The sequence below is a fragment of the Saccopteryx bilineata genome, chromosome 7 (assembly GCF_036850765.1).
Source record: "Saccopteryx bilineata isolate mSacBil1 chromosome 7, mSacBil1_pri_phased_curated, whole genome shotgun sequence".
Taxonomy (NCBI): Eukaryota; Metazoa; Chordata; class Mammalia; order Chiroptera; family Emballonuridae; genus Saccopteryx; species Saccopteryx bilineata.
In genome coordinates, this window is record NC_089496.1 from 62274748 (window position 1) to 62298787 (window position 24040).

General features: G+C 41.7%; 1 protein-coding gene across 5 annotated transcripts in view; it reads right to left on the reverse strand.

Moving 5' to 3' along the window:
* MEF2A (myocyte enhancer factor 2A) overlaps positions 1-24040 on the reverse strand; it is a 106648-nt gene that overhangs the window by 35784 nt on the left and 46824 nt on the right. For 4 of the 5 annotated variants that reach the window (XM_066240403.1, XM_066240408.1, XM_066240409.1 and 1 more), the window contains exons 2-3: positions 10965-11153; positions 4902-5105 (exon numbers count right to left, since the gene is read on the reverse strand). In XM_066240403.1, the coding sequence (XP_066096500.1) occupies positions 4902-5105; positions 10965-11018 (258 nt within the window). In that variant the 5' untranslated portion in view covers positions 11019-11153. Of the gene's footprint in view, positions 1-4901; positions 5106-10964; positions 11154-19592; positions 19614-24040 lie in introns of those variants that run through there. The other variant, XM_066240404.1, reaches the window with a different exon arrangement.

Genomic DNA, 24040 nt, shown 5'->3' on the forward strand with positions numbered 1-24040 from the left:
CAGTTTTAAATCTTAATTTACTGAAAACTTGGGGTTATAACATTTTTTTTTTTTTATGCATTTTTCTGAAGCTGGAAACAGGGAGAGACAGTCAGACAGACTCCCCCATGCGCCCGACCGGGATCCACCCGGCTCGCCCACCAGGGGCAACGCTCTGCCCACCAGGGGGCGATGCTCTGCCCATCCTGGGCGTCGCCATGTTGCGACCAGAGCCACTCTAGCGCCTGAGGCAGAGGCCACAGAGCCATCCCCAGCGCCCGGGCCATCTTTGCTCCAGTGGAGCCTTGGCTGCGGGAGGGGAAGAGAGAGACAGAGAGGAAGGCGCGGCAGAGGGGTGGAGAAGCAAATGGGCGCTTCTCCTGTGTGCCCTGGCCGGGAATCGAACCCGGGTCCTCCGCACACTAGGCCGATGCTCTACCGCTGAGCCAACCAGCCAGGGCAACATTTTTTGTACACTTCAATTAAATTACTACTTTCTATAGGACCAAACAAAAGTTTGCCACATTAAGTGTATCAATGCTTAACAACATGAAAGTATACGATGTGTATCTTTGGTGATCTTTACATAATGCCTAATAAAAAATAGGAAATAAAGTAATGAAACTCATTTTTTGTAAAAAAAAAAAAAAATATATATATATATATATATATATACACACATTCCTTAAAAAGCAGTGTATAAACATTTTCAAATAAGATGCCATTTTATTTATTTATTTATGTGTGTATTTTTGGATTTTATTCATTTTAGAGAGGAGAGAGAGAGAGAGAGAGAGAGAAGTGAAGAAGCAGGAAGCATCAACTCCCATATGTGCCATGACCAGGCAAAGCCAGGGTTCTGAACCAGCGACCTCAGCATTCATTCAGGTAGACTCTTAATTCACTGTGCCATCACATGTCAGGTCAAATAAGATGTCATTTTAAACACAGCATGATGTTCTCCATTTCAAAGACATCCTGTGATGAAGGCTATTCTAGAGTTTATCTCAATGACAACCTAAGTTACTAACGTGTAAGTTTCTATCTTCATACATTTAGTTTTCTCAATGTGGGTGGCATGTATTGATACATCCTACAAGACACTCAGACCTTCTTTTAAAATACCTAAGTGCCATTTAAAATATGTAAATGTTATTAATTTTTAAAAGGCTACATACAAATAACTTGTTATCAGCCATCATTGAAATGTTAAAGTTGATTAAAATTTTTTAAAGCTATATAGTTTTAAAATACAGGTAAATACGCAACACAAAAGAGCAAAGATAGACACCCTTCTGCCAAGGGTTTCTAACACCCATGGTTAAAACCTGAAAGGTAGATAAATATGTCATGTCTGTCTTTCTCTGTTTATCCTCACAATACTCAAATACCAACAACTGCACTCTGTATTTCCTGCGGTGCCCCCAGAAACACGCCAGCCCTGCTCCCACAGCCATGGACTCTGCCAAGGGGCTGACAACACAGGACACCGCCCCCTCTCCTCACAGTGCGCCCCACAGGGCTTGTGTGCGGGACACGGCAGACACACACCTACAGAAGACCCCATCTCAATATAGTCAAGACTCTGTCAAAGGGCATTTGGTGGTAAGAGGGAAAGTAAAACCCTGCTGCTATTAAAGACTAACACACACGTAACAGGAAATGGGTGCATCCAGGCGAGAGGCCCCGGGAAAGCCGCTCCGGAGTTTTCAGGCAGATTCCCTGTTAAACGTACTGCACAGGGACACACACACACACACACACACACACACACACACACAGGCATCCCTACAGCTGAATGTGCCTCCATTTAATGCTCATGTGCTAGACCATCATACACCACCACGTTAGAAGTTTACAGGTGTAAAATCTTCAGTTAGAAAAGTCAATCCTTATGGTTTACAAAACTCCGGTAGAAAGAACAGCCTGGGCTTGGTTAGGGCTCTCTCCACACACCCCTGTGCTAGCCCACGGCACACAGGAGCCCCTCACACAGTCTTGTCAAATGCATCAGTGGACATCGGAAAGTGTGCTTCTGGTTACTACAACTGTTTAAGAGGAAACTACACGAAAAAGGAAAAAATACTTATCATAGTATTCTAAAAACATCTATAAGTGAGATCTCTGTAAAGCATGTTAAAAAGTGACCCTTAGGAAGCTCAATATAAGTATTTATTATTGCTCTTGCCTGGTAAACTTTGTCTAGCTCACAACACTGTGTGTAGCTGCATTAACATCAGCTGTGATTCCACTGATACAAGAACTCAGCTACTCACTCACTACTGTGGGGCTGTGATTATATCACCTTATATGTGGGAGACAGTATCTCACAAGTGTAACCACCGTCTTACAATATAACAAAGGCTAACTCAGTAAGTCATTAACATACCAGAAAGGAGAATTAAGTCTTAAAATTTATTCTAACCTAACAAATTAATCCCCTATAACCAACTGTACCTTCTATCCACTAAGTTTATGTAATTCAGAACTTCATAAAAACCTACTACAGTAGTAAGATTTGTGTTCACATATGAGTATTTCAATTATAAAGAAAATAATCAAAGTCCCAATTGGTAACTGGGCTGCACAAGTTTTCCTCCATACTGAAGCAGTCTGTATGTAATATGGGAGACTGCTAAAAAATGCTTGGGCTCTACTCTCTGATCAGAACAGAGGTGAAGACTGAGGGAGTTTCTTGAAAATTCTGGAATGACTGAATCAAACTATATTCATCTTCTCTAGAAAAGTTAGCCCTGGCTGAATGGCTCAGCGGCAGAGCATCGGCCCAGCGTGTGGAAGTCCTGGGTTTGACTCCTGGTCAGGGCACACAGGAGAAGCGACCATCTGCTTCTTCACCCTTCCCCTTCACTCCCTCTCTCTCCCTCTCCCTCCTTCCCTCCCTCCCTTTCCCTCTCTCTCTCTCTCTCTCCCCCTCCTGCAGCCATGGTTCAAATGAGCAAGTTGGCTCCAGGTGCTGAGGATGGCTCCATGGCCTCACCTCAGGCACTAAAATAGCTCGGTTACCAAGCAACAGAGCAGTGGCACCAAATGGGCAGGCAGAACATCAGCCCCAGACCGGGGTTGCAGGTGGATCTGATTGGGGTGCATGCGGGAGTCTGCCTGCCTCCCTACCTCTCTTTTGATTAAAAAAAAGAAGAAGAAGAAGAAAAAGAAAAGTTAGCTTTAGGTTGTGCAAAGTACCCACAACTTCAAGGGCCAAGAGCAAAACGGATCCCATAAAGGAACACAGTAGTTAGGGTTAAGAAGGGGCTTGCTGCCTCCCACGGTGCAACCAGCTTGAACATCTATTTGTGACAGTATTAAAGTCAACTCTATTTCTTTGTTTGACTTAAGGCAGTGCAACTTTGTAAAAGAAATAGAGGTTTCAAAATTAAGGTATCATTTTAAACTAAACCCACCAGGGATACTCCCCATTTCAAGGCAAGCCAGTTACAAAGTCTTTTATAAAGCTCACCTGAATGGTGATCCCAAATTTACAAAATTACGATTCAAAGTTCATTCTGTAACAGGGCGAAAGACTACTGAAAAGTTCATACTGCATGTTAGTGATAAGGTATACCAAAAATGCTCAATGACATAAAATAATTTACAGTTGATCTAACTGTGGTAAGGGGTCTGGCTAAAGATGTAACCATGTAGTGTAAGTGAAGCATTCAACCAAAGCCCAAATGAGAACTTCATACACATCTCAGGCGAGTTCACAGTAGGAAGCCACTTAAATACAACTGGGCAAATCCAACAACAGAGATGAGTCCTCACTGTGATTATACTATACTTTTTCTTCTCTTTCAGACAATTGATTAACTGTTAGAGAGTAACAGAAGTACTCTTTTAATACAAGTAGCAGAATTTTTTTTTTTGCAGTAACAATTACTGTCCAAAAAGGCATAACTAAGATAGCTACGGTTGAAAGATATAGGGTACATTTAAAACTCATTCTCGAACTATGATATAATCTGTGGAGACGTTAAGATTCCTACACAAAAAGTATCTTTATATTAATTTCAATTATTTGAATAAAATCTAGATTGGAACTTCATTTCTTGTTCTACAGTTAGTTACGCCTCACTCCACATGGTTTCAGTACTATAACCAAGGAAACACCTCACTTACTGAAACAGGTTTGCAATATTACAGAACTAAGCCCAAGGGTATAAAAATAATTGAGTAAAAATGAAGCAGAATTGCTAAATATAAACAAAAGACAGAAGTAAAGATTAGCTATTAGAAATACACATGGCAAGTTACCTTTCATGAGATTTTGCAAAAGAAAAGAATTAAAGGGGAAGCATATTGGGTTATCCTTTTTAAGGTTTTCTTTTTAAACACTATTTCTGAATAGATAGAAATCACTCTAAAAACATCCTTTTTCTTTCTTTTCAGGCAGTTAAGCTGGCAGGATTATAAGCGATACTGCAGGCCAGCGGACAGAGGAGAATGGGACCTCCTGCTCCCGCTGCTAACGCACAATTCATAAAACAAGTATTATTCATCCTGTTTTCTGTCATTCCGTCGAGTTTTTAGAGTTGTGGGCAATGACTGACATAATGAAATAACTAAGACACTAAAACTGTCACTTTGTCCTGTCCAAAGTGATCATGGTTTCTTAGAATACGAATTTTAAAAATCATAAAGTAAGTAATCATAGAGGAAATGCTATATATTCTATAGCTACATGGTACAACAGCCTAGTGTATTCTGCCCAATGAACAGGCCGAAATATAGGATATGTTTATAAGGTAAATGGTTCGTCACAAAGCAGCAGTCAGACCTAAGGAATGCTTCAGAGAAGAGGTACACCCATAGCTGATCTATAGGTCGGAGGTAAGAGCAGTCTGACACTGAAGGCACTGAATGGAAGACATCGTTACCGCCCGCAGTGCGGTGGGCGGGAGCGTTACCTCGACAATGTCGGAGTTGGTTCTGCTCTCGTGGGGCTCGTTGTACTCCGTGTACTTGAGGAGCACCTTGTCCATGTCAGTGCTGGCGTACTGGAACAGCTTGTTGGAGCTGTTGAAAATGATGAGCGCGATTTCACAGTCACAGAGCACGCTGAGTTCGTAGGCCTTCTTCATTAACCCAAACTTTCTCTTTGTAAAGGTGACCTAGCCAGCCAAAGGAAAATGGGCATTTTTATTAAAAGCATTAGTGGTTCTTGCAAGCAGGCTGCCTGAAAATGAGTCTTCTTAACTGAAGCTTTCAAAGGTGGAGAAGGTTCCTCCCCTGCCTGCCGCGGAACCACCGGCCCACGGGCGTCCTGCTTCTCAAGGGCTCTGGCAGCAGGATCCAGAGGACATTCCTCCATCCCTGGAGGCCACTGCGCGCAAAAAGTGAAGAACCAGAGGAGACAGCTGACCGGTGGCCCTTACCCTCTAGCCTTATCTCACTGTTGAATTTAAAAGTCCGTGAGAGACACGGTTTCTGGCCCAGCATGGAAAGGAGTTTGGGAGTTGCCACTCCAGCCTAATAACAAGTCATAAGCCGACAAAACAAAGTAACAGCTCTTCTCAGATCCCTCAGAGGACTGAAATCACAGGGCAACTTTGGTCCCCAAAATCAGAAGCAGTACCAGAGGAGGAAGACCGGAACTACAATTAAGAAAATGCCTAGAAGCTAAAGGCTCCAGAGGACCCAGTCTTAGGGGTACATGCCCACACTTCTGTGAGTTTACTGCCCTCTGGTCCTCTGGGTCCTCTATCAGATCCTACCGATAAAGCTCAGAGAAGATCCCCTTGGGCTTCCAGTGGGAAGGGGGAAGTAGCCATTCGAAACAGGCCAGAGCACTCCGCTCCTAACAAGGCCTGCCCTGGGACCTATCCTCCCCAAGCCTGAGGGGAAGGGAAACACCGGCTCCAGTTCCCTCCAGCCATCCTGTTCCCCTGGAGGTGGCGGTGGGGACCACAAAGCCCTCATAGTGCACGGTCCACTGCGCCCTAAAGACGGAGTCCTGATCACGGGGTACAGGTCACTTCTCGCCCCCACACCACACCACACCACCACATCACTAAAGGCCTGTTCCTGCGGCTTCTTTTACCCGGGGCATCTTGTCTGACTTTTGACAAAAAAACTACAGGGCATTCTAGGGCCAGAAACACAACTGAATCCGCAGAGCAAGCACCCGATGCAGGGTTGGATACAGCAGAAATCTGACTGTATCTGGGGACCATCAGACCAGTAATTTAAAACAACTATGACTGACATGCAAAGGGTTCTAATGAAAAAAGTAGACAACATGCAACAGCAGGTGAGCAGAGAGACAGGAATTCTAAAAAAAAAAATGTTTTTTTCTAAATGCTGGCAATGAAAAAACACTAACATAAATGATGGGTCTTTGTCTTTGATGGGTTCATGAGCAGGCTGAAAACTAATAAGGAAAGACTCTCTGAGCTTGGGGATATGTCTACAGAAATTGTGAACACCACAAGGAGAAGAAAGAAATAACAGAAGAAATATTTGAATCAATAACATTTGAGAATTTCCCCAAATTAACATCAGACACCAAACCACACATCTGGGAAGCTCAAAGAACTCCAAACAAGATAAATGCAAACAACAACCAACCAAAAAAAAACCCTCTCAAAACCCAAAAACAATACCAAGGTATATTATATATAAACTATAAAAATCAAACAAAAAAAAAATCTTGAGAAGCCTGAGGGGAGAATGCCTTACCTACAGAAGTGTGAGTAGATGAATTACTTCCAGTTTCCTCAGAAACTGCAGTGAAGGGGGGAGCAGAGGGGTATGTTTAAAGTGTCCAAGGGAAAAACCCACCAACCTAAAGTGCTGTCTCTTGAGAAATCACACTTCAAAAGAAACAAAGACTTTCTCAGACAAATAAAAATTGAGGAAGTCCACTAACAGTAGACCTGCCGTGAAGAAATGTTCAAAGAAGTTCTTTAGAAAGGAGAAAAACACAGACCACATACACCAAGCTACGTAAATAAGAGTATCAGATGCTCTTTTCTGTTATTTTTAATTGACCTAACAAGTAACAGCTTCTTTAGAATAATAGCCATGGTAACAAAAAAAAAAAGGTACAAATTGCTAAATATCAAAAATAAAAGAGGGACATCATACACTCACATCCAGAGACATTAGAAAGGTAATAAAAGAACAATAAAACATTCTATACCTACAGATTTAATAATGTAGATGAAGAGACCCATTCCTTGAAAGACATAATCTGCCAAAACTTACATAAGGACTAGGTCTAACCTGACAGTCTGTTATTGGACCAATAACTGATAAACTTCTAAAACAGGAGGCGCCAGCTGGAGAATTCTACCGCACACTTCAGAGATCGTGCCGTACTCTCCAGTCTGTCTCTCCCAGACGACACAGCAGAACCCCGTACCTGTGGGTCTGCTTTACGAGGCGTTACCTGTGGTCAACTGTGGTCTGAAAATATTAGGGGGAAGATTCCAGAAATAAACAATTCATAAGTGTTGTTTTTCTTCATTCTTAGGCTAGGGTTAGGCTTAGTGTTAGGATTGGTGCAAGGAAAAGAATAAACAACACGTTAGTTTTAAATCGGGCACTCTTCTAAGTCGCACAGTGAAATCTCATGCTGTCACCTGGGACACGAGTCTCCGTTGTCCAGCATACCTGCGCTGTGCGTGCTACTCGCCCATTAGTCATTCAGCAGCCATCTGAGCTGTCAAATCCACTGTCCTGGTATCGCAGTGCTTGTGTTCAAGTGATCTATTTTACTTAATAATGGCCCCAAAGCACATGTGCGATGCTGGCAATGTGGACCTGCCAGAGACAGGCTGGCTAGTGCGTGCTCTAAGTGAAAAGGTAGGCATGAACATGAAAAGCACAGTACACGCAGGGGGGCGCATACATTGCAGAGTCTTAGGCGGCCACTGGGGCTTGGAAGGTACCCCCATGGATAAGGGAGAACTTCTGAACTGACTGTAGCTTAAGATAAGACCATTCTGCCTAAAAGATTAGACATAACAAAATAAGATACAAAGCAGGAAAAGAATCATTTAGAGTCTACATTTTGCCTCAACTTTAAAGTTTTTAATTCGGTGTTTATGGCTGTCACAGACCTTCCTTTTAGACGTCAAGTTTTATAAGACGTCTGATTCTAACTGCTGAGTTAGGGCAGCAGGCTCCATCGTTTTCACAGGCCATTTTCTTCATTTAAAAAGCTGCACTGCATAGGCCGGTTGGCTCAGCGGTAGAGCATCGGCTCGGTGTATGGAAGTCCCGGGTTCGATTCCCAGTCAGGGCAAACAGAAGAAGTGCCATCTGCTTCTCCACCCTTCCCTCTCTCTGTCTCTCTCTTCCCCTCCTGCAGCCAAGGCTCCATTGGAGCAAGGTTGGCTCGGGTGCTGAGGACGGCTCCATGTCCTCTGGTTCAGGCACTAGAATGGCTCCGGCCTCAGCAGAGCAACAGCCCAGATGGGCAGAGCATCGCCCCATGGTGGGCATGCCAGGTGGATCCTGGTCGGGCACATGCAGTAGTCTGTCTGTCTGCCTCCCCACATCTCACTTCAGAAAAATAAAAAATAAAAAAAAATTTAAAAAGCTGCAACTTAACTTTCCTGCACCCCTTCCCTCTGATCACGTGGAGTTCTCTCTACTGGTGGTGCAGTCTCTCTGCATGTTAAGGTCTCTCTCACCTTAAACATGGCTCTATGGGGTGATGAGCGCTCTACTTCAATGTTGCTCCCTAACAAACTCTATTTAACATGCACATTGCATGTGTTCATGAAGCGGGTTCCCATGCCTCTTTTTTTTTTTTTTCATTAAGTGAGAGGTAGGGAGGCAGAGACAGACTCCCACACGCACCCCGACTGGGAACTACCCGGCAAGCCCCCTATCCAGCAGCACTCTGCCCACCTGTGTCTATTCCTCCATTGCTCAGCAACCGAGCTATTTTAGCACCTGAGACGGAGACCATGGAGCCATCCTCAGCACCCGGGGCCGACTCACTAGAATCATTCAGAGACATGGCTGTGAGAAGGAAAGACAGAGAGAGAGAGAGAGAGAGAGAGAGAGAGAGAGAGAGAGAGAAGGGGAGGACTGGAGAAGCAGATGGGCACATCTTCTCTGTGCCCTGACTGGGAATCGAACCCGGGACTTCCACATGCTGGCTGACACTCTACCACTGAGCCAACTGGCCAGGGCCCGCATGCCTCCTCTGCATGTCAAAACTCTTTATTCTGTGAAGATTTGGAAATGTACTTGCCTTCTTGCTGAGAATCCTTCCTCTGGAATTAGGGAATGGTTACTTTATCGGTCTTCCCGAGTGTCTCACCTGTGGGTGGCCCTGTCGCGTGAGCCTCTCACTGTAGCTGAAGAGCCCTCGCCGCTCCCCCCAACCTCGCTCCCAGCTGCTCGTGAATGACACCGCATTACCAGGTGAGCTGCGACTCAGATGTCGCAGAACACGTTTTTAGTGCTATTCTGTTCCTGGTAAGCTCCCAGAAACCAGCTGTTCTGAAAACATCTCCTGATAAGAAACTTGTCAAGAGATGGCATCTCTCCCTCCTGCATCTTCTTTGCATAGTTCATTTACATAACCTGGGAAATCGTTTTTACTTCTTTTCTTTAAACCAAGAGGTTGACAAAATTTCCCTTAAAGAGCCTGAGAGTAAAGACTTTAGACCTAGGACCACAAGGTCTCTGGGGTGACTATCAACTATGTTGCTGTAACATGAAAACAGTCACAGACAGTATGTAAGCAAACAGGCATGGCCGTGTTCTAATATTGGGCATACAGGAGAAGCAACCATCTGCTTCTCTACCCTCCCCCTTTCCCTTCTCTCTCTCTTTTTTCTCTCTTTCCCTTTCACAGCCATAGCTCAGTTGGACCAAGTTGGACCTGGGCACTGAGAATGGCTCCCTGGCCTCCACCTCAGGCACTAAAGTAGGCTGGTTGCTGAGCAACAGAGCAGCAGCCCCAGATGGGCAGTGCACTGCCCAGTAGGGGGTTTACTGGGTGGATCCCAGTCAGTGCGCATGCAAGAATCTCTCTGCCTCCCCACTTCTCATTTAAGAAATAAAGAAAATGAACAACATATAAAAACAATGTACAGGATATTAAATACATGATGATAAATCTACACAATGGATGGAGGTGGTAGAACTGTGGTGATTTTACTTTTCTTCTTGCTTATGTTTTTTGTAATTACATCATTTCTGAAAAAAAGTTTCCTTAAAGCACATACTAAAAAGCAAAACTTTATAATTTCCAAAATATTTAATTTAGTACAAAAATAAAAAATATTTAGACTTGAAATTATATTTTTTTATTAAGAGAGAGGCGGGGCAGCAGAGATAGACTCATGCATGTGTCCCAATCAAGATCTACCTGGCAAACACCCTACCAGGTGATGCACTGCCTATCTGGGGCCACTGCTCCACTGCTCAGCAACTGAACAATTTTAGGGCCTGAGGTAGAGGCCATGGAGCCATCCTCAATGCCTGAGGCCAACTTGCTCAAATCATTTGAGCCATGGCTGTGGGAGAAGGAGAGAGAGAGAAGAGAGAAAGAGGAGAGAAGAAAGAAGAGACAGAGGAAAGAGAGGAGGGAGTGAGAGAGAGAGACAGACAGACAAGACACACACACAAGGAGGTGTAGAAGCAGACTGTCAAATCTCCTGTGTGCCCTGACCGGGAATTGAACTTGGGACTTCCACACGTCAAGCTGACACTCTACCGCTGAGCCAACCGGCCAGGGCCAAATGAGACTCATGGAACCCACTGCTTTTTTTTTTTAATTCATTTGAGGTGGAGGGGGGAGTGGAGAAAAGGGGGAGAGGAGCAGGAAGCATTAACTCTCATATGTGCCTTGACCAGGTAAGCCCAGGGTTTCGAGCCATCGACCTCAGTATCAACACTTTATCCACTGCGTAGACTTGAAATTAAATTTAAGAAAAAGCCAACCACTTTAACCTATGCCCTTTTATAAAAAACACCTCAACGGGATCAATGAAAAGGCTCATTACCTGCCGGTTCCTTTCGTCCATTATGCGCGTGATTTGTATTTTCTTCCGCCCCATCTTCAGTCACCTTTCCTTCCTTACAGTCCAAACGTTTAATTCACGAGTTAGTTCTCTCCAATACCCCACAGCATTGTACACAACTTCTTTATTTCAGCTTCTACTCTGAGGGCTACAGCTGATTTTCTCTACGATCTAAAAGAAAACACAAATTAGACAATTTAAGTTCTATAAATTTGCAATCCATGAAAATGTTATACTAATTTCAAACCTGCTTTTATGCTGCACATTGACAGCATTAGTAGTTGAAATTTTTAGTTATATAAGGTTAGTAAATAAGTTAAAGCCTTATGAATTTTATCCCTAAAATCTCTCTTGAATCTTTCTATGTCTCTAGTTCTGGCAAAATGAGTGCAATTGTCACCTTTGAGTTTTGTGCAATGCCCAAGAGCCAACACTTGGGAGATCCTTCAATGTATCAGACACTTTTCTAAACATCTGATACATTTTAACTCATTTACCCCTAACTGCAATCCTAGTCAGTTATAACTACCATTCCATTTTATAAATAGGGTTACAGAAGAAGCACGGGGTAATAGCTATAAGTGTGTCCAAGGTCACACAGCAAGAGGCGTGGCTTAGAACAGGAACTCAGGGAGTCAAGATCCATAGCTTCTCCTCTTTAATATTATAAAATATCCTAAAAACTTCTGATGGCCTCTATGTCAAAGGATAAACTAAAAACCTGGATAGCCCCCATCTGCCTTTACAAACTCTTCTTGCAAATTTGTTGTAGATGCCAGCCGCAAAATGACCATTTATCAATCCACGAAGATACTATATACTTCTGTACTAATACACACTTAAATGAAATACTATACATGTATATCTATAAAACTTCAATTGTACTATACAAATTGAGTATTTGATTAAATCTGGCTTTCTGCTCAAAAGTAATAAGCTTTTCCATTTTTATCGCTACCATGGCAAAAACTGAATTCTAGAACATATCTGAGCAGTTTGATTTTGACAATGATGGAGTAGGCGCCTTCAAACAAACCTTCTTCTAAGAACTAGAAAAACAAAACAAAAAGTAATCTGCCCAGCCCTGGCCAGGTTGCTCAGTTGGTTAGAGCAACATCCCGAAACGCCAAGGTTGCAGGTTTGATCCCTGATCAGGACACATACAAGAATCAACCAGTGAGTGCGTGAATGAGTGGAACAACACACTGATGTTTCTGTTTCTTCTCAGTCTCCCCCCTAGGCACTACCTGTAAGAATGAGACAGCACTCGAACTCCAGGTGTGCAGGCTTTATTAGAGGAGAAAGACCTGCCGGAGCACTTCTCAGAAAGAAGGACCCCAAAATCAGATTGAGGCAAAATTTTATAGGGTTGGGGATAGCCTCAAGCAAGGGTGTGCTAGTATGTTCTGCTTTCTGAATACTCCTCCTTGGGGCGATTGACCAGCTTCCTGGAACCCCTGTGCCAGGAGCGATTGTCCGGTAGTTAAGGGTGGGATCAGGCAGTCAGGAGTTAAGACCAAAGGGCAGTTGGAAATTCATATATCTATCACTACCTTCCTCTAAGATCAATTTTAAACATTTTAATTTAAGTACGTAATCTGTTTAAAACCACTGGAGAACTTTCAGACAGTAAGAACTAGTAGGACCGAGATCTGGAAGAAGCAGGGGCGACTCGACTTAAGGCTCACTTCCCGCAGAAGAGGAGCCGAGGAGCTAAGCGAGGTTCTACAGGTCGGCACAGACACAGGACCCAGGGCCTGCTGGGTAGCGACAGCCCCAGCAAGCACACCAGGGGGCTGCAGGGAGCCCCAAGTACTGCAGCCTGGGTATGAAGGTACACCAGCACCAGACCAGCCAGCAGGAGGGAGGGAGAGCTCCCTGTCACCTCAGCCCTGCTCAAACTGAAGTACTCTGACCCAGTGTCATTCAGCCAGCTGCATGCTAAAGCTTTTCAAAAGGTTTTAGTGAAAGTAAATCTCATTAGAAAAAAATGATACCATCCAGAAATTCAAATTAGTTTATAATTTTTATATAAAATGTCTAAAAATAAAAAATAACCAGTCAAGACCTGACTGAAAACCAAAATTTAAAAATGACCAGAGAAATACACCCACAGTAGATCCAGATAATGTTATCAGAAAAGGACTTTAAAATAAGTTAATATGCTCAAAAAATTAAAAACAAAGAATTTTAGCAGACAATTCTTTAAAATACAAAAAATACATAACTAAAAATATGATTTTGAAAACAGTAATTAGGAAGTTGATGGGTGAGTTCAAACAATTGGTTAGATACGACTGAAGAATCAATGACCCAAAAGATTATAAAGAGGAAAATACCTACACTGCAGCCCCAAAAGATATAAAAATATAAAATACCGAAAAGAGCATGAAGAAATTATGAAACGTGGAGAGAAGATCCGAGATACACAGAGCTGGCGCCCCAGAGAAGGGGAACATGGGGGAGAAGAATTATTTAAAGACACAAAGTAGTGAAAAATTCAGCAGCATGACCAAGTGGGATTTATTCCTGAAATACAAGAATAATTCAACACACTACAATTAATCAAGGTGATACCCCACACGAAGAAAAGGAAATAAAACCCACATGATCATCTCAACTGATGCAGAAAAAGGATTTGACAAAATACAGTATCTTTTATAATAAGAACAACCAACAAGGAATAGAAGAAAACTATCTTAATATTTAAAAAATGATACAGAAAAATCCCACAGCTTACACCACAGTCAATGTGAAAGACTGATAGCTTTTCCTCTAAGATTAGAAACAAGACAAGGATGACTGATTTCGCCACTGCCATTCAACAATGGAGTGGAAGTTCCAGCCAGAACAGTTAACCAAGAACAAGAACGGAAAAGCACCCAAATTGGAACGGAAGTAGTATAATTATCTGTTTGCAGATGACATGACCTTGTATGCAGAATCCCTTGAAGATCCCACAAAAACATTGTTAGAAGTAATAAAAATTTATCAAAGTAGTCAGATACAAATCGATATATATATAAAGCTTCGTTTCTATGCATTAACAATGAGAAGTCTGAATTAAGAGTTCTATTTACAATAGCATCAGAAAGAATAACTACTCAGGAACTGGTCAACAATATGAAAGTCCTGTATACTGAAAACTAAAAAAAGAATTAAAGAAATTAAAGAAGACACAATCAACAGCGAGACAGCCCATGTTCACAGATTGAAAGACAATGCTGTTAACATGTCACTAGTATTACCCAAAGTAATCTACAAATTCAATGCAATCCCTAACAAAATGCCAATTTTAAAAAAGAAAAAACTATCCCAAAATTCATATGGACTCTCAAGGGAACCTCAGGCAGCCAAAAAAACACACACAAAAAAAAACACCCTGAAGAACAACAAAGTTGGAGGACTCACAGTCCCTAATGTCAAAATTTCCTACAAAATGACAGTAACCAATATAAAGGGGTGGGCAAAAGCGGGTTTACAGTTGTGATGTTCGAGTTAATAAAACTACTGTAATAATTGTGACCTGTAATCATCACCTGCATGTCTTTTTCCATACAAACAACTGTAAACTGCCTGTGCCCACCCCTGTAATACAGCACTGGCCTTCAGACAGACATATAGACAAAGAGAACAGGAGAGAACCTGGAAATAAACGCACGCACGCATGGTCCAAAGTCAAAAAAGTAGCAATGGACACTAGCAACACAGTAAAACAGCAACCCACAGAACGGGAGAAAATCGCATTACCAGATAGGAGATTAATATTCAGAATACATTTTTTAAGATGCCTAATATTCAATAACAAAAAAATGAATCACCCATTTAAAACTATAGGCAAAAGAGTTAACTAGACATTTCTCCAAAGATATACAAATGGCAAATAAGCACACGAAAAGATGTGCAAAATCATTCCTCACTCCTGCACCAAAGCAATCAAAGCCACAGTAAGGTACCACTTCCCACCCACCTGGAGGGCTCTTACAAAACACAAAACAAGTGTTCATGTGGATGTGGGCAACTGGAGCCCCTGTGCCTTGTTTTAGAAGTGTAACACGGTACCACTGCTGTGGAAAACAGTCTGGTTACTCAAAAGTATAAAGACAGGATTACCATTTAATGCAACAATTCCACCTCTAGGAACACCAACAAAAGAACTGAAAGGACCCAAATAACATATATATTCACTAATGTTGACAGCACTGCAGTCAAAAGGTGACAACAGCCCAAATGTCCATTGGCACAAAAGTGGAGAAGCGAGGAAAAAAAACAAAAACCCAACCCAGAGAAGTAAAATATATTCACCAAGTGGAATGTTTTTAGCCTTAAAATAGGAAATTCTATCACATGCCATAACACTGATGAATCTTGGAAATATGACGCTAGGTAAAATAAGCCAGTCACAGAACAAATACAATATAAATCCTAAATCCACCCGTATGTGCTAGCAGAGCAGTCAAGTTCAGAGAGACTGAAGTAAAATGGCGGCTGCCAGGGCCAGCAGGGAGGGAGGGGTGGGAGGCTGTTTGTTGCTCAATGGACAGAGTTTCAGTGGGAGGTGATGAGAAGCTCTGGGGACGGCGGTAGTGATCTTTGCACAGCAGAGTTTATGGAACGCCACTGAACTGCATGCACACTTGGCCACTTAAACATGGCGAAATGGTAAATACTACGTTATGTGTATTTTAGCACTGTTTCAAAAGTATGTGCATACCTTTAAAATAACTGAACATTTTATTAATATAATAAGTTTTAGTAGAAATGGCAACATTTAAAAACTACCTTTAAAAGTAAGGCCTAGCTTTAGCAAGCATAGTTTGGCATTCCCCAAATATTTTCCTCCCAGAGAAATATATCTTATCCCACGGGGTAAAAACAAATCTCTCTAATTAAATCTCCAGGCCTATAAAATGTATACAGGTAACATTAGTACAGTAAAAACAAAAAATCAGTCTGAACTCTCAGGTAACAGAAATTTTTTTTTGTATGTCATTTTTTTAAAATCAGGAACTAGAGTTTTAAAAAGATTCCCGATTCCGGTTTTGCTGTCTTAATTTAGGACACACCATAGAATCTTGCACACAGATTCAGACCAAGTCATACTAATACTGATTACAGATGTTCAGTCTTTTAAAATCAATTTTGTTTACTGTTTTTAAGAACCTTGCTGCTTCTGTACATAAATATTTTAAGAGCATGGACTTTAAACAGAAGGTGAACTTTACTTTCAGCCGGGCCCTTATTAAATAAACACCAATCTAGAACACAACATTTTGATGATTCTAGTAAATCAACTATGTATACAATTTGCTCAAAAGCTTCTAAAGTAAATGTTCTAATAAAGTAACTATGTAAAATCAGCAACTGAATGTTTTTAATAAACAGCTATCTAACAGAAAGTCTTGAATGATTCATGCCTTCTTTGAAAGAGAAGTACGTGAGAATTCAATTTTGAGCATATTAAACGTGAAGTGGTCACAGATCTCACAACTGGAAATGCCAAATAGGAAGCTACACAGAACACTCAGAAATGACATGAGAGCTCAAAATACGCCTTGAGGAGTCTTGGGCATCTAGACAGTACTGCAGGGGAAATGTGCCCCGGGGTAAAGAAAGCGAAAGTACCAAGAACAAAATATTATTGTCTTTGCAAATGAACAGCCCAAACTATCCTCTAGATACAGTGGTACCTTGAGATACAAATTTAATTCGTTCTGTAACCAAGCTTGTAAGTCAGTCAACTCGTATATCAGACTGCAGCTTCCCGAATCACGACTCGTATCTTGGAATTTTGCTCAGATCTCGAACAAAAATACAGACTGAGTCACAGTTTGTATCTTAAAAAAATTTGTATGTTGGTCTGTTCATATCTCAAGGTACCACTGTATAAGGTTTTTAAACAATTTGGACAATATTAAAAACAACTTTTTTTAAAAAAGAAATCTAGGGAGGTGGAAGAGGGCATAGTGGGGACAAATGGTGATGGACAGGGGCTGGACTTGAGGGGGAACAGACAAAACGATGCACAGAGATGTGTTGTAGAATTGGGCACCTGAAAATTGTATAATTATGTTTACCAGCGTCACCCCAATAAATTCAATTAAAAATAAATCTGAATTTCAACTTCCATTGAAAAACCTACTTTCAAAATTCTAAGGAAATAAGACAATGACAAAAGATACATCTCTAGGTGTTCATCTCAATGCAATCCAAGTGTGAAAACATAAAGGGCAAACACGTGAGCGCACGGTGACAGCCTGTCTGTACAATAAAATACGGCAGCCATTACAAGGCCTGACCGTTTTACAACAAATATTCACAACATATTGTTGTGGGCAGAAAATATATGATTCTAGTATTGCTTTTAAAAATTCTATTGGTATGATATACATACCAACAAAGATAGCACTGCATTGTATATTCATTATTGAAATTAATAACTTGTGGACAGTTTTTATTTTTTTTTTCTAAAATAAATGCCATTGTTGTGATGAGAATTATTACAAACAACAAAAACCAACACCTGCTTTTAAAATTAAGAAGAAAAAGCAAGCAAGCATGACTTTAAATGATTAAAACGTCCCACCTAGCCTGACCAGGCAGTGGCGCAGTGGATAGAGCGCTGGACTGGGATGCAGAGGACCCAGGTTCCAAACCCGAGGTCTCTGGCTTATGCACAGGCTCACCACACCAGCTTGAATGCGGGATTGCTACCTTGAGCGTGGGATCATAGACATGACCCCATGGTTGCTGGCTTGAGCCCAAGGTTGCTACCTTGAGCAAGGGGTCACTCACTTTACTGGAGCACCCGATACCACTTATCAAGGCACATGTGAGAAAGCAATCAATAAAAACTAAGGTCGCACAACAAAGAATTGATGCTTCTCATCTCTCTCCCTTCCTATCTGTCCCCACACCGCCCCTTGCAAAAAAAAAAAAAAAAGTCCCTTCTACATTAGCATTATGTGCAATTTCCAGTTACTCTTTCTTCACAAATTGCTTAAATTTCAAAGCATTATCTGACTGAGGACTACTAGAAGTTGAGTAAAAAATTCCTGCGTCCTCGCCCCAAACAGGTTACTAAACTAGTCACATGACCTTTGGTACCTGACAATTCCGAAGGAAAAGAAACCGTGTATGCACCACAAGAGGCTGGAATAAAATACAATGGGAACATCTGAGGGAAGGTGACTGTTACTATTAACAAACAGATTTGCAAGCATGCTGTTATTAATACTTATGACCAGAAAATAAGTGTTTTATTTACTGTGTGCCTGCAATTTCACATGTATAATTCCCTTGAAACATAATAGTTCTTTTGCATATATAATAGAAATTTTAAAAATGGAATCACATATGTAATTTCCAATAACTTACTGTCAAATTGATATCTAAGGTTATAAAATCAATTCTGATAATATATACAGATCATAATCATACTCAGAAAAAAGGCAAATTCATGGATGACTAATAATGATAAAGGGAGAGGCAACAGAACAGTAAGTGTGTTGATTTAGCTACTGGTTGCTTCCTAAAATTCTCAGCTACCTCTCAGAACTGCTTTGGAATTCTCACACATCCGGCCAACCAATCAAAATTCAGGGTCCTTTCAGACAGGTTCTGCTGGCTCGGTGAGACAAGTTTTCTCCTTCACTGTAATAAGAAACCCCATGGCCACAGCTCTGAACAGTGTATCCATCAACCCGGAGAATCTCAATGTAAAATGACTTTACAGGCATTCAGTACCCAAAAGACACCACATCATCCACTGACAGCACGAAAGGGAAGGCAGATGACAGGTGATTAATTTTTTAAAAGAATATGCCTCAGACTAAGTCATTCTGCAGAGGGCTTACTAAAAATGAATGAATGAATGAATGAATGAATGAATGAATCCATCCAACCATCCATCCATCCCCAAACCATATCCTGAAGAAGCTGCTGCACTGTTACTACCAAGCTTACATGCCTCTCACTGGGTTTCAGGGGACAGTTACCAAGTACCAGAAACATGAAAGTCTTGAACTCTGGTGCTAAGCCAATATTTAAAATGCATTAATCTACTTACCTCATTACATTTTCTCCTGCCCTCTCAAATTCAAAAAGAAGAAAACCAAGTAGCTGACTAAATTGAGCAGGATCAAGATGCAGCCCTACACAAATGCTAACAATTATCTGTGAGTTATAAAAAGCTATTGAATACATCAATATTGTAATTTTGTCTGAATTCTTCAGAGACATTATAAATGAATATGAATTTGCTAGATAACATCTTCCCATTTTATGTCTTCTAAAATAATTTTAATAAAGAAAAATCTGCACACATTCTTCTAATTAAAAAAATCTTTACAAAAAGAAAAAGAAAAATCTTTACTACGTATATATATAAGAGCTACCTACTATTTGTTTTTAAGTATTTAAATTTGCTCCACTGTTTATCCTCAAAACTCAATGCACAATCTTAAACACTGATGAGCTATAATTTATTCGTAAGAACAAGACTGGAGCCTGGGATATAACCATTAAATTCAATCATATTCCTCAAGGAGAAAGTTCTCATTTTTAGGTTAACATAGGTCTTATTTTTAAGTAACAGAATAGAAAACATACTAGCCTTGGAGTCAGAGAGCCCATTTTAAACCCTCACTCTGTCATGAACAAGCTGTTAAGATCTTGACGAAGTCACAATCTCTCTGAGCCAGTTTCTTCATTTAACAGGGCCGATACCACATACTTAGGGCGTGTGCATATTAAGGGAAATGAGAAAGTATATTAAAGCCACTAAGGCACAATCAATGCAGAGTATACACTAATCTTCCATAAAAGGTAAATGCTTTCTCCTCCACCACTTGGCTTTGTTTATTTGCTTGGCTCACATATCACAGAGGAGCGGCTCACGGCTCACGGTAGTGGTCAGGAGGGCAGGTCCTGCAAGTGAGCCTGCCTGGGCTCAACCCCAGCTCCGCCCCTCACTAACAAAGCACCTTAGTTACTGAACTTCTCTAAGCTTCAGCTGCCACATCCTAAAAATATTAGAACAGGAATAATGCTCAGACACTTGTGAGAATTAAAAGAGATAAGATATAAAGTCCTTGGCAGCATAGGTAAGTCTACAAATGTTAAGAAGACCACAATTGGCCCTGGCCGGTTGGCTCAGCGATAGAGCGTCGGCCTGGCGTGCAGGAGTACCGGGTTCGATTCCCGGCCAGGGCACACAGGAGAAGCGCCCATCTGCTTCTCCACCCCTCCTCCTCTCCTTCCTCTCTGTCTCTCTCTTCCCCTCCCGCAGCCGAGGCTCCATTGGAGCAAAGATGGCCCGGGCTCTGGGGATGGCCCTGTGGCCTCTGCTTCAGGCGCTAGAATGGCTCTGGATGCAACAGAGCGACACCCCAAAGGGGCAGAACTTTGCCCCTGGTAGGCATGCCGGGTGGATCCCGGTTGGGCGCATGCGGGAGTCTGTCTGACTGCCTCCCCGTTTCCAGCTTCGGAAAGATGAAAAAAAAAAAAAGAAGACCACAACAGATGCATTCAAATTGCTGTGCAATGTGCAAAAGACAAACACCAAACACCAGGAACTCAAGTCATCAACCCCCTACCAAGGCCGTGACCCTGACCTTGAAAGTCCCGTCTAACCTTGTCCCGCCTCTGCCACCATCCTCATTCTGGGCCACGCAGCTTGCCCAGTGAGCTCCCGGGCACAGGCCCTTCTGCATGAGGAAGCTCCTACCTCACCATCCGCTGTCCAAGCACCCGTACTAAGTCCTACACAGTCTTTCTGTCTCAGCATGACCACTACTTCCCCCATGAAACGTCCTCTAACACCCAGACTGTGTTAGGGGTCCTCATACACTTCAGAGCACACTGTCCTTCTCTCTTATGGCATTTACCACAACTGTAATTTAAGTACTTGTACAATTAAATGTTTCATTTCTTCCCCCAACCCCCTCCCGCCAAACTGTAAGCTCAGTGAGGAGGAGGATCAAATCCGTTGTATTTGCCCCTATAATTTAAGCAGATACCAAAGTGCCTAACCCACAAGAGAAGCTCAATAAGTAATTGTTTAGTTAATGAGTGAGCAATAAATCAATGTATACAGAAAGAATTCAGGCTCCAGGCTGTGAGCTCTCTCTAGGAGCCAACCTTTTGAAGGCTGTCAGTTGTCAGGATCTCCTTGAAAAAACAAAATCAAGCAATGCCAAATAATTTTCATCACAGTGTCAGTACCAGACAGTACAACTACTTTACGCACACACAGACAGACACACAATTAGGCACTATACCCCCTTATAAAATACACAAACAAAACCCCACTCCTACTGTCCATTTTCTTAGTCAGACACACTGGACGGAAACTATTTACGGTGACTTGGAACGCAGTCAGAGGCTCTGGGCCCTCACAGAATTAGCTTTCAATTACTTTTAATATTAGAAATTGGTCTTTGGTCCCTCTAAAACAGGATGTTTCAGTTAGTGTTTACAAACAAAATCTGGGCAGAAATTCAAATTCTGAATTAATTTAAGACTATCATTAATCTACTGTTTTATGGAAAATCACTCAACATTTCATTTCAGCCAGAACTGTAGCCAGATTTGTACATGTTGTATCTAATTACGTATTTCTAAAATACAATGATATGTTGTATGAACACATGACAGCTATTAGTGACTACTTAAAGAAATGAGTCAACAACAAAATGACCCACTTTACTTTGCATATAAATACAGTTTTGCCATATAAAACTTTCATAAAGGATCAAACGTTCAAACTTAATTATAAAGTTCTGACTTATAAAACTCAAAACATTGACATCTGATTCAAGAAGTCCAAACGACAGATAGCAGGGAGCAAATAACGCTTAGTAACTAAAGAAGGAAGCTTTAAGAATTCAGCAGTTCTCATAGCAGATATGCTGGCCTGCAAAACAACCCAAGTGCTATAAATCTACCGAAGAAAGGCAAGAAACCATTGTGACTCAAGGCCACTGCGAACAATAGTGGAGGTTGCGCCCCACCCATGGGTGCAGAGTGAGAAGGGGAACCGGACAGACATAGCTTGTCCTCCACTCTGCACGTCCCTGACTGGGCCCCAGTGGAGGGCCGCATCCACCCCGCACTGGAGAAGAGCCTTCCTCCACCTCTGCAAAGGTGAGCTGCCACCGGGCTCTAACCCCCCCAGCCACCTGTATAAAGTTAGGACCCTGGAGGACCGAATAGGGCGCCATGGCCTGAGTTAGAACACCAAATACCACCTATTTCAAATGTTTGGGGTAAAATCTAACAATTTAAAAGTGGTTTACTTCTCTAATAACAGGTTAGATATTTTTGTATGCTTTGATCCATTATTTTTAGATCAAAGACATTTTAAAACTGATGCTAAAAGCGGAAAAGCTTAGGGGTAAACCAGTAGGAGTACATTCCTATTAGCCTCTATTCCAGGGGTCGGGAGCCTTTTTGGCTGAGAGAGCCATGAACGCCACATATTTTAAAATGTAATTCCGTGAGAGCCATACAATGACCCGTGTATGTTACGCATTATCCAATAAAAATTTGGTGTTGTCCCAGAGGACAGCTGTGACTGGCTCCAGCCACCCCAACCATGAACATGAATGGTAGGAAATGAATGGATTGTAATACATGAGAATGTTTTATATTTTTAATGTTATTATTATTTTTTTATTAAAGATTTGTCTGCGAGCCAGATGCAGCCATCAAAAGAGCCACATCTGGTTCACGAGCCATAGGTTCCCGATCCCTGCTCTATTCCCACTGGAGAAACACACGCCTTGTTTTATACAATACGTAGTAGAATGCTAAAATGTATGTACTGGTCAAAAATACTGGTCAGTAAGGCATCCTTTTAAATTTGCTACAGAGTTTAAACATATGGAAACTAGAAGTAATCACTCCATTTAATTGTACAGGGAGTATAAAGTTTTCTTAAAATTGTGCTTCCTTAAGGCAAGACACACTTTAACTTAAAAATTATATAAAGTATTAATCACATGAAATAATTCATATTACACTGACTAAAAAGACAATATAGCCTGACCTGTGGTGGCGCAGTGGATAAAGTGTCGACCTGGAAATGCTGAGGTCGCCGGTTCGAAACCCTGGGCTTGCCTGGTCAAGGCACATATGGGAGTTGATGCTTCCTGCTCCTCCCCCCTTTCTCTCTCTGTCTCTCTCTCCTCTCTCTCCCTCTCTGTCTCTCTCTCTCCCTCTCTGTCTCTCCTCTCTAAAAAAAAAATGAATAAATTAAAAAAAAAAATCAAGGCACATCCGAGAAACAATCAATGAACAACTAAAGTGAAGCAACTATGAGTTGATCCTTCTCGCCCTCTGTCTTAAAAAGACAATATAAGTTCAAATTTTTTACAGAATGACCAGTCTGTAAAATGCACGTTTTCTTTCTAGATATACCAACGAAGGGCCATATGATGTTGAGTGAGTCACTCCTTTGCAACCTCAATCAGCTCTACAAATAGAGCAAGAACATCGCTTGAACTCTTACAGGACACTAAGAAAAATGAAGGGATCCAAGTTTTGCCGTCACAAAATATGCCTTTCAGGATATGGATTTTATGCTGGCTATAAAGAAACAAAACACGCAGAAAACCTCTGACCCTCCCCCTAACTTGCCTGAAGGAATTCGGAAAGAACTTGATCCCGGAATGGAAGGGAATTTAGCTCCTTCACCTTAGCCTATCTGATTTAAGTGTGACACCCAGGGAGGGGCCAAGCAAACATCTGCTCTTAGATTTCCCCTCTGTGGCCCATGGTTCCTGGGTTGCCCAGCAAAAATTTGTTTACCACATATTTGCTGTTTCCTGGCTACCTGTAAATTTCCTACCTCACCTTGAAATCCCTGTCCCCTTTCCTTCTGTCCAAAATCGTCAGAGGGGTCTAATTATCTCACAGCACCCTCAAATATACACCAGCAATAAATCTGGAGCATTTTCTCGCCTTAAACTGTTTCGTGTTAATTAGATGATCGGAACAGCTAGAACTTAGAATCTGGAAGGCCAGTTATCTTCTGAGCCCCACAGGATCAACCGCAG